Here is a 10445-nt window from a genome sequence, read left to right as displayed (position 1 = left end):
TCTGAAGTATTGATTATAGAAAATTGGAAAATGATGTCGTAGTACATCATGTGACCGTTTCTAACCAATGAGAAGCTTCAGAACCAGGGAATCCCTTATCGATGCATTGGTTTCTGCCGTGATGTCACACAATGAGCGGCTCTGTTGGATTTCACCTGTTAATTTATGCACGCACGGATCCTCTACGGATCCGTGATTTATGTAGGTGAATTTGCGTAATTTTTGTCTGTGAATTCTGATAGTGCTGTTTGAAAACTGACCCATCCTGGCCTAGCCTGCAACCATGCAACAATGACACTCACACAGAGCGCGCGTAATTCCGAACTCAGTGACCTTTCGGACCCAACATTTCCGTACGAAAAGGTGGATCAAGCATAAGTGGGAACGCGACTTGCGGTTTCGTTGCGGTAAGATAACGATCACACCAAAATGCCGGATCTTGATCCACCTTTTTCCAATTCAAGTGGGAACGCGGTGATATATTATATACTGCCATAGACCCCAATGATAAATGCCCCAACTTCAGAAATTCAGGAAAAATACTCACAACTCTCCAATTTGTGTTCGAGACACACATCAAATTAAAGCTTATTTCATCATTTCTCATCTTCTTTTCAATTTTTCGGGGGTAATCTGATGACTTTTGGGAGAACTTAGAATTTCTATCAGAGGATGATCACCCCTTAAAGTAGTCCTGAAGCCCATCACCATTTTGAAAAACGGTACGGTGCCTACACCCCATTGCAAAGTAGTAATAGAGCGCTTTAAGGGCCCCAATTTCATCCACTGCATGGATTACACAGAAATACAAGCTCATAGTCATGATGTGCACGGCTTCCACCCTAAATTATTTTTTTTTTACAAACTGTCAAGCTCTGCCCACAATGTGCTCAAATAACGAAGAATTTCAGGGCATGCAAATCGTGATTTGGCCGGCGTAGGCAATTTCTGACCGATTTACTGGCTTTGCACCATATGTCTATGTTTTGCACTCACAATGACGGGTATACTTGAGTAGGCTTCACGCGTGACACTACACGCGGTGCACATTGAACTCTGTTCCTGTTCAGACGTTATCAGTCTGTAGGTCTTTGAGTGGAGATCAACGGTCATGCACGTATATGAATGTACGTGGTGTCCGATGTCATAACAATCACGTGCTGGCCATTGTATGCAATCAGGAAATAGCGCTGGGATTTTCCCAGGATATACACTTCGAAGTATCGGTACTGCATTTGTAGGCATGTCACTTATATTTTGCACGTTGAGCAACGATTGGTAAAAATATTATTTCGATATCCAAGGAATCGAATCTTTGTCGTCACCTGTTGAAATTTAGACTCCAATCCCGGACGGAAAATTTCGTCAGTTGTCGCAATCTGAAATTATCTGCAAACATGGCTGGAGAATTTCTTCCCAAGCTTTTCAGGTAAAATTATTAGTTACTGTAATATGGTGTAATGATTTGGAAGTTATTATGGTTGACCCTCCTTTCTGCAAAGTAGGCTGGTCCCCTGCCCCCAAACATACCGAAAACAAAATGCAATTATTGTACATTTTATGTGTACGCCCTTCAGAGCATTATTTGCAATCCCTAAACATTTCCACTGCATGCAAACTGCAATGTATTGTCACAACCCGGAAGCATTTTGCGTCGCAATTTTTTTTTATATTTCTGGATTCGTTTGTATGAATTGAAATATATACATCAACCATGCAGCCTTAAGTAAATTATTTCCTACGGACAAGGATATGACTAACAAAGAATAAAGACATTTCTTCTTCTGCAATCCATATACAGTGGCGGCGCCAGACCTTAAAATGTATTAAGCGGCATCAAACTGAAACTAAAGAAATAAAAGAGTGTCAACCATCATCAAAATGTGTCTACTTTAATTCTTGTTTTCAGCTTCATTGACGAAAATCAGGATGAGTACGTCAAGAGATTGGCTGATGCAGTTGCCATACAGAGTGTGTCTGCTTGGCCGGAGAAACGATCGGAGGTCAAACGCATGCTGGAAGTAGTGGCCCAGGTATAAATACACCGTTTCATAGATATCACCATCATCACATCTTTGGGGCATTTCACTGAAAATATTATCCATCATGCATTGTATCCTCGGCATGATGGGACATATTTTCAAAGAATGCCCCAAAGATTACCACGTGATCACAAAGATGGCGGTTTGTGAAACGGACTATGTAGAGGGAGTCAGCGAGATTCATAGATTTATGTTTGAGGTAGGCGGAGGTAGCACTTTTTGAGGGGGGGGGGGGTAATAAGCACTTCAAAGTTGTAATTGAGTCAAACACATGTCAATCTTGGGCTATCATGAGTTCATCACAAACAGTCATAACTTATAAGCATGATCAATCACATGCCATGATCGTTTTACTTGTAGGACCTCCGAAAGCCAGAAGTCGGAGCGACGATTGAGCTAGCAGACATCGGCATGCAGGAGTTGGAGGATGGAACGCGCATCCCGTTGCCTCCTATCCTCCTTGGTCACCTTGGCGACGACCCCAAGAAGAAAACGGTCTGCATCTATGGTCACTTGGATGTGCAGCCGGCCAAAAAAGTCAGTGCAGGGGAACATCTGAAACGGGCTTTGTTAACATTTTTGGAAGTGGAACTACAACCCTATAGACCTATACCCCCAAACTTTAACATAAATCCAAACCCAAACCCTTATCTTAATCTCACCCTAACCCTCCCTCTAACCTTGCCTCACCATAGCATATCTAACCCTGGCCCAAGAACTTAAGTCGCTATTCCGTTCAGCTTTGACTCAACATTTCCCCAACAAGAGCATCAAAAAATTATGAAAAGCTCTCACTAAAGTCTACTGGTGAACTGCAGATCAAGTATCACTGAAACAAACTAATTTTGTATGCGAAGTGTTCCCGGAAGTTGTTTTTGAGCTCACAGTTTTCATAGATGGAATCGGATCGGTATGCTGTGTAATAATGCAGCGTATAAAAACTATCAACCTCAACTTTCCATTTCAAGTATTTGTCCACACTTATTAATCTTTTTAGCAAGACCCTAGTTAGAATCATATGCTCTCCTTGAACTGTGAATCAATGGTAAGTTGACAATTTTTGTTCAGGAGGATGGCTGGTCGACCGACCCGTTCGTTCTGACTGAAGTTGACGGCAAGTTGTACGGACGTGGCTCGACTGATGACAAAGGACCTGTACTATCCTGGCTGAACGTCATTGAAGCCTACTGCGCCTTGAAGCAAGACATTCCCATCAACATCAAGGTGAGTAAATGTGGATATGAACCTGGGACCCCTAAAGCAAAAACTAAATACTGATGTGAGCAAATGTGGATTCAAACCCTGGACCACTGAAAAAAACCACCTAAATATCAAGGTGAACAAATGTGAATTTGAATCATGAACCCCACAATCGCCAAATTAAATATCAAGGTCAGCAAAATGTTGATTCAAACCCTGGACAACTGAAACACAAAACCAGCATTTTGTTCTTAATTCATGGAGAGGGTTTTCGAAATCTCGGTTTCATCTGCAGCTGTGGCTTCAAGAGATGTTAGGTCCTGAATTGGAGAACTGCGGCTCAATCTTGGTCCATATTGTGCTTAAAGAAAATCAAATCGTATGGGCCATAGTTTGGAGTGTTTCTATGTGATTTGGACATTGAAAAGAAATGATTCTGAAGACAATAATGATGCCCAGGCTGGAGCTAAACCGAGGTTTTAAAAACCTACTCAGATAATAAGTTAACATGCAAATTCCACCTGTTTGTGTAAATAGAAATCAATTGAGAAATGTACTGCCAATTACAGTATTCCACAGGTCGCAGGTTCCAATCCTGCTGCAGTCGATCTTTCCTAGGCGTCATCAGAGATTAGTAACCTAGCCTGGTACTACCCTCACTTATATTCTATTTGCAGTTCTGCTTTGAAGGAATGGAAGAATCAGGCTCTGAAGGTTTAGAGGAATTGATCGTGGCTCGTAAGGACACATTTTTCAAGGTACATGTAGGTTTGTTTTAGCGTGCCAAACTATCCATTTTAATCTCGCTGACCGACTGGATGATGACTGACGACTTAATGCCTGAATGCTTGTCACTACTGAGACTGCGTGGTTGTATGGTGATGAGAATTGGGCAGTGCTAGCTGTGTGATGACGTCAACGAGTGGGCTTATAATATTGTAATTAAGCCCATTGTGAAGGCCAGTGATGCATGTAGTCGAGTCCGTCCATCACAAGTCCAGTCACAAGTCCAGTCACAAGTTACAGTGGATGAACAACAACAAACGAATGTCTTCGTCAAATAATCTCATTGAAATAGCTTGTGCAATAAGCATATGTACTAATGACGTCACACTTTGTTTTACATGTATATGCTTTTTTTATGGGAGTCTGGTGTGGACTGGAAAACTTGCAGGGACTAATTGTGATGGACCCGACTACATCCCTGGTATATGCTACATATTGATAGCCATTCTTAATCATTGAGTAGGATTTAATTCGGTGTGCCATTTTGACGATGTTTTCTTGACACAAATTAGCATATTTGCTGGGAATCGTCCATTATTACACTGCTTTGTTTTTCTCTTTTCATCTCAGGACGTGGACTACGTGTGCATCTCCGACAACTATTGGCTGGGCAAGAACAAGCCGTGTATCACATACGGTTTGAGGTAAGATACTGAATTCCTGCATGGGGCTCTAGTCGTTAAACGTTTAAAAGCTTGCGACATCAAATCCACTTTGTGTGATTATCAATTTTCAAGCCTAGCAGATTGTGAAACATACTCTTGCATTTCACAGGTTGTATTTTCTTGTCCCAGCATGGTGCCCCCTTTGTCCCATCCCACTGACTGACTGACTGTCTCCCCTGGTAACCTGTCCCGCTAACTGGCTGTCCTTAATTCATGCATGGCTCATACTGGTCTTGAAACAGATTTACTAAGCTTTCTTAACCCTGCGCAGCGTTTACAAAAAAACTTTACAACAACTCGTCAACTGCTGCCCAGTACTTTCCCGCACTACGCAAGACCCTATTCATAGCAATACAACAAAAAGCCACGTGCCAGACAGTGTCCAGACAGTTGCCAGACAGTGCGCTGGAAAGATAATTGACTGGCGGCTGTGGTATGCAGTTATGAATTGAGATGACTGTGTCAAGTTACAGGTCTTTGTTGATTTTCAATGAGACTTGGCAGGAGGCCTGGTCGAAAGTTTGTTGACACGGCCTGGGTGTAGCCCTGGCTGCAAAATTCATTGAACCAGCTGATTTGGCAAGGGTTGAATGAGGATTAGATAGAAGGTGAACGTTATTGGCCCTCAATTTTTTTCCCCTAAAAATTCGGTTACCTGGGGCCCAAAGGGTAGCAGGTCACTCTGCGCAGGGTTAAGTCTCGTTTTATTAGCAACAACACAAAAGAATGCTTGCAAAGTGCAATTTGGCTGAAAGAAGACTTGTGGCTAATGCCACAAGTTACTTGTGACAGCGAGACAAATTAAGTTGAATAATTGGAGCTCTTTACTGTTCTCTTGTTTTTCAGGGGGTTGTGCTATTTCTTCGTGGATGTGGAATGTTCCAAGAAGGACCTGCATTCTGGTGTCTATGGGGGCTCTGTGTAAATATTAATATGGTTCTTCCAATATAAAAATATTGGAATGTGCGCTAGTCTGTTGAAAAACCATTCGCCTTTTTGAGATAAGTTGGACACAATTAGAAAGAGCAAAGGTTGGATCCAGAACAATATTATTTTTTTTGGGGGGGGGGAGGGGGAATGGAAGTTTAATTGGTCCGCCAAAACTCAGGCCCAAAAGAATTACGGCGTGGGGTTCGGGGCCCGCTTAAGGCTCCCGAATTTTTGTTGGATTGTAAATGCTCTGTGGTGCGATCTGAGACAATTTCTGACAAGATTGTGGTGTACGTAGTGCCTGCCTTAATTGCGACGTCACTTTGGGGGGGGGGGGGGTAGGGCATTGCCCATATTGCCCCCACCCCAACCCCAGGAAATATTACACTCATTTTGCGTGAATGGTCTAGCGACGCCCTGTGATTAAGTTCATAACGCCTTAATTGTCCTAATGTTCGCTTGTCATTCTGTATAGGCATGAAGCCATGACGGACCTGATAGCGCTATTGGACAGCCTAGTAGACGTCACAGGTCACATCAAGGTCCCTGGTGTCTACGACAAAGTCGCTGAACTGACGGAGGAAGAAGCCAGTCTCTATGGACCAATCGACTTTGACATGGTACGGGCTGACAAAAAATATCATCTCTTGATCATAAGAACTCACGCCGCTTAACTTTCTACATACCTCATTATTCATCAAACGCAAATGCATTTGGAAACTTTGCAAATAAAAACAATGATATTCACCAAAAAATTACTTTCAACTTTAATACGTACAAGGAAAGGGAAACCTGTCAGAGAAACAAATATTTCTCAGACAGATCAAAACCTTACTGTTTGTTTGTTTTGTCCAAGTGGTTTTTACGTCACATTTTACCCTCTTGTGTTTCCATGCAGGAGGAATATCGTCAGGAGATTGGAACTGAACGTCTGCTTCACGATACCAAGGAGAAGATTCTGCAGCATCGTTGGCGCTATTCGTCCCTGTCCATCCACGGTAAGATGCATCGTCAGTTTGTTTTGTTGTACTTCCATGTACGCGTTACAGCTTGGTGAATCAAATCCAGGCTTGGGAACGTCGGCAGCGCTACCCATGAAGTTATAAGCATTACCACACACGCCTGCATTAGCTTGAATCACGGAGCCTCTACACTAGGATAAACGACTGCCCCAAATTTCTGGTGAGAGGCGTGATCATATTAGTCAATGCAATAGATGCGCGAACAGATTTGCTGATTAATTAGGCAGATCCCGCCTCTTGACTTCCTAGATTTTGACCAATCAGCAGGCGCTTTCTATAGGTCTTCAGTCATTCACCCGTTGCGCGTCATAGACATGGGATTTCAAAAAAAGTGTTACGGCGCGCGGCGCTCGGTATCATGTTACGCGAATGCGCTCCCGGCTGTTGTTGTATTACAAAACGCTGCATTCGAATTGACCAATCACAGTCCTGATTTTGGGATGAAGAGACGTCACGATTTAGTAAAGTCGACTCCGATTGGCTGGCGCGCGGCTTGCATAAATCTGCATTCTTTGTCATATTAGACGTTAAACAGGAGATGGCTCCGTGGATAACGGGTGATACTCAGACTATGATCATGCTGTATTTAATATACTACTTCCAAAGCGGCTTCACAGCGCTTGCCACGGTCCACTTGTAAAGGAGGAACTTACTAAATCAAGTTGGACCAAGACTACTTGACGTGAGGTTAGATTCTGGAGTTTTAAGTTCAATGTTGTAGATTAAGGATGATTCAAAAGCTTTCAAGTCAGATTTGATATATTAAAATGATAAAATAAATTTAGATGTCGGTACACGAATCAACTTTAAGATTGATTAATTTTCAGGAATCCAGGGGGCCTTTGACGGACCCGGTTCAAAGACAGTGATCCCTCGCAAAGTGACTGGTAAATTCTCCATCCGTCTGGTACCCAACCAATCGCTGGAAGATATTACACAGTTGGTAGTGAAGTATCTGACTGATATTCACAAGGCGCGAGGCTCACCCAATAAAATAAAGTGGGTACCTTTTTTTAAACCTCGGTTTTACCTACTACTGGTTCCATCAGTTCCAGAATCGTTTAAAATCCTCTACGTTTCAAACGATTTTCTAAACTGTGTCTTCATTGTTGGATTCGATGTTCCTGAGGTCAGAACAAGGAACTCATTGAGCAGCAGCCATTTGCTATTTTGTAACATTTTGGGGAAGTAGTTATGCGGGGAAAATATGCAAAAAAAATCTTCACGTCATACAATTCGTAAGGGCCGGTCTGAAATTTGATTTGTTCACAAATTATTATTGTAAAACATGTTAAAAGCGTATTTTACGAATTTTGTGATATGGGCTCGCTTTAGGCTCGACCATCATCAATTAGTCTATCGATTTTGTTGCCTAACTGATTTTAATAGCACATATTTTCAACTAAATTCTTATAAGATTCTTATAAGATTCTTTGAAGATTCTTTTTAAGATTCTTATAAGATTATTGTAAGATTCTTATAAGAGTATTTCGTAGGCAGTATGGATTTCCAAAAAAAATACTTCAATCAATTTATACAAGTACTGGGCAGTTGTTCTGTAAGAAAACAGAACAAAAGTTGTCTCCCAAGCAGTACTGTAATACTTGATTTGAATTGCGGTTTTTTTGTCTTCTTGGCAGCATTTCGGTACACTTCAGAGCGAAGAGTTGGCTGAGTGAGTTTGACCATCCTCACTACATTGCTGGCCGCAAGGCCGTCAAAACAGGTAAATATTTAGTACACATTTCGCAACGTCTTTGTCAAGCGGCAAATTCGAAGTGGTCACAAATATCCAATGCATCGCGAATTTTGTTTCGTCCATCTTTCATAACCATTTTGTTTATAGGCACAGGTTCAAGATGTAATACATATACGATGTTTTGTGTTGCGGGATAAAATCACTTCGAATTTGATTCAAACATATCGCGCCATAAGTCGCACAATTTTCTCGCGTAAATGTAAACATGCCCGTGCCCCCCAGCCTACTTTACATTTGTCGCATCTTCCCCTATCTCTACCCTGAATATTTCGACGTTTTGTTGTTCTCTCTCCTAAGTCTTCGGGACTGAGCCCGACATGACACGTGACGGCTGTAGCATCCCTGTGTGCCTGGCGTTCCAGAACGTCGCCAATCAGAACGTCATGTTGCTACCCTTGGGCGCGTGTGACGACAGCGCTCACTCTCAGAACGAGAAATTCAACCGCTCCAACTACATCAACGGGGTGAGAACCATTTCCCCCTCGAAATGGGGAATATATTTTAGCATATTTACTTCATTCCTTAAGATGCTTTAAAGTGCCAGACAATAGAAAGCTTTTGTGGAGTCCATGACATGAATCTTTATCTTCATTGTCGGTTGGTCTGTTGCCCGTTTCTAACATTATTTCCCGTTCTTATGCAAATTTCAATATGATAAAAATCAGTCATGTGGTCATGTCGTCCAAATCACAATATGTCCTCTTACATGTCTTAAAAACTGTTTCACAAATGACGTTAACTGACAAACTGTGCTCTCCTTAACACATGATGTACCAGACTCACCCCCCCCCCAAAAAAAAAAAACACAAGAAACCAAAAAAAACCCACCAAATTTAATCCAAGGTAGGGCCTACACGTAGGCCATGATGAAATGGCTGAAACATTTTTGGTAACTTGTTTTGTTTTTCTTGTACTTTTCTTTTTATCATTTTGTTAAAGGTTAAACTACTAGGAGCCTACTTTGAGGAGGTAGCTAAACTGGAGTAAAACCGCCTAAACTGGTTGAACCGACCACTAGCTTGGATTGAAGGTTTTATTAACCAGCTCTCACTTTCAACTGTTTAGGATTGGAAGCTCCTTTAAAGCATCCAAAGCAATTTTCAAGCAAAATTGCGCTTTTTCTATACAAAAAAAAGGAATATGCAATATTCATTCAAAGATTGGAAACTCTCTATCAATGAAAATGTTGTTTTCACAATGTTTTTCCTGGTCATTTCACGCCAAATATATAATTTTGAGTTACAGCATAACTTTTGGGGTAAGGAGTCATGTTAATTATATAATTCTGAAATATATATTTTACTATAGGTTTTTTCGGCCAATTTCCTGAAATGTTCATGCACTTCTGAAAATTGGTCATTTATTTTCGTCCGAATTTAAAAACATCTTTAATCCCATTTCAATTCAACAAAAAGTCAATCAATCAATCAATCAATCAATCAATCAATCAATCAATCAATCAATCAATCAATCAATCAATACATTTTCTAAATCGATTTCAGATACCGCTAATTTGACTGACGGTTAATGAAAAGAAACCCTTCATTGTATATGGTGCCGATGGCATTACATTAAAAGTGAAACAGAATGGGGGATGTTTGAAACCGCCCTCTATCTAATAGCGAAATTTAAAGAAGTCTTGTAAACGAATCTGAATGGATAAAAAATGAAAGGTGCTGCACAATCACATTGAATGAACTGAAATGGATTCAAATGCTCTGGTAGCGAAAATGAAACGCGTGTTCAGAGCACCTAGCGATTCAGAAATTCAGATGAAAATGAATGACCGATTTTTAGACGTAAATGAACAAGTTATATTCTACAATCATTATACCCGTTATTGGACATGGTCTGGTAGTAATTTCTAGCCGTGGTCTATCTTCTGAAATATTACGTCTTTGCACTCGGAGCTTGTTTGAAAATGAGATGACTATCATTATAAATAAAACTATCGTGGACTGCCGTTTAAGAATTCTTTTCTTTTGAAGATTAAGAACTGTCAACAATATATTTTCAATGCTATGATTGCTGAATAAAAGAA

The 10445-nt window shown here is 41.0% G+C and overlaps 1 protein-coding gene across 1 annotated transcript; it reads left to right on the top strand.

Annotated features, from left to right (window-relative positions):
- Positions 1-1174: 1174 nt before the first annotated feature.
- LOC119727079 (cytosolic non-specific dipeptidase-like) lies at positions 1175-9491 on the top strand. The gene is made up of 13 exons (XM_038198950.1): positions 1175-1429; positions 1910-2033; positions 2403-2579; positions 3111-3266; positions 3920-4000; positions 4599-4672; positions 5540-5614; positions 6099-6243; positions 6522-6621; positions 7473-7644; positions 8286-8371; positions 8702-8868; positions 9344-9491. The coding sequence occupies exons 1-13, from the start codon at positions 1398-1400 to the stop codon at positions 9389-9391; spliced, it is 1437 nt and encodes a 478-aa protein (XP_038054878.1). The 5' UTR covers positions 1175-1397; the 3' UTR covers positions 9392-9491.
- Positions 9492-10445: the final 954 nt, after the last annotated feature.

This window comes from Patiria miniata, unplaced genomic scaffold (genome assembly GCF_015706575.1).
Source record: "Patiria miniata isolate m_02_andy unplaced genomic scaffold, ASM1570657v1 HiC_scaffold_1, whole genome shotgun sequence".
Taxonomy (NCBI): Eukaryota; Metazoa; Echinodermata; class Asteroidea; order Valvatida; family Asterinidae; genus Patiria; species Patiria miniata.
This window is presented reverse-complemented; position numbering and strand designations above follow the sequence as displayed.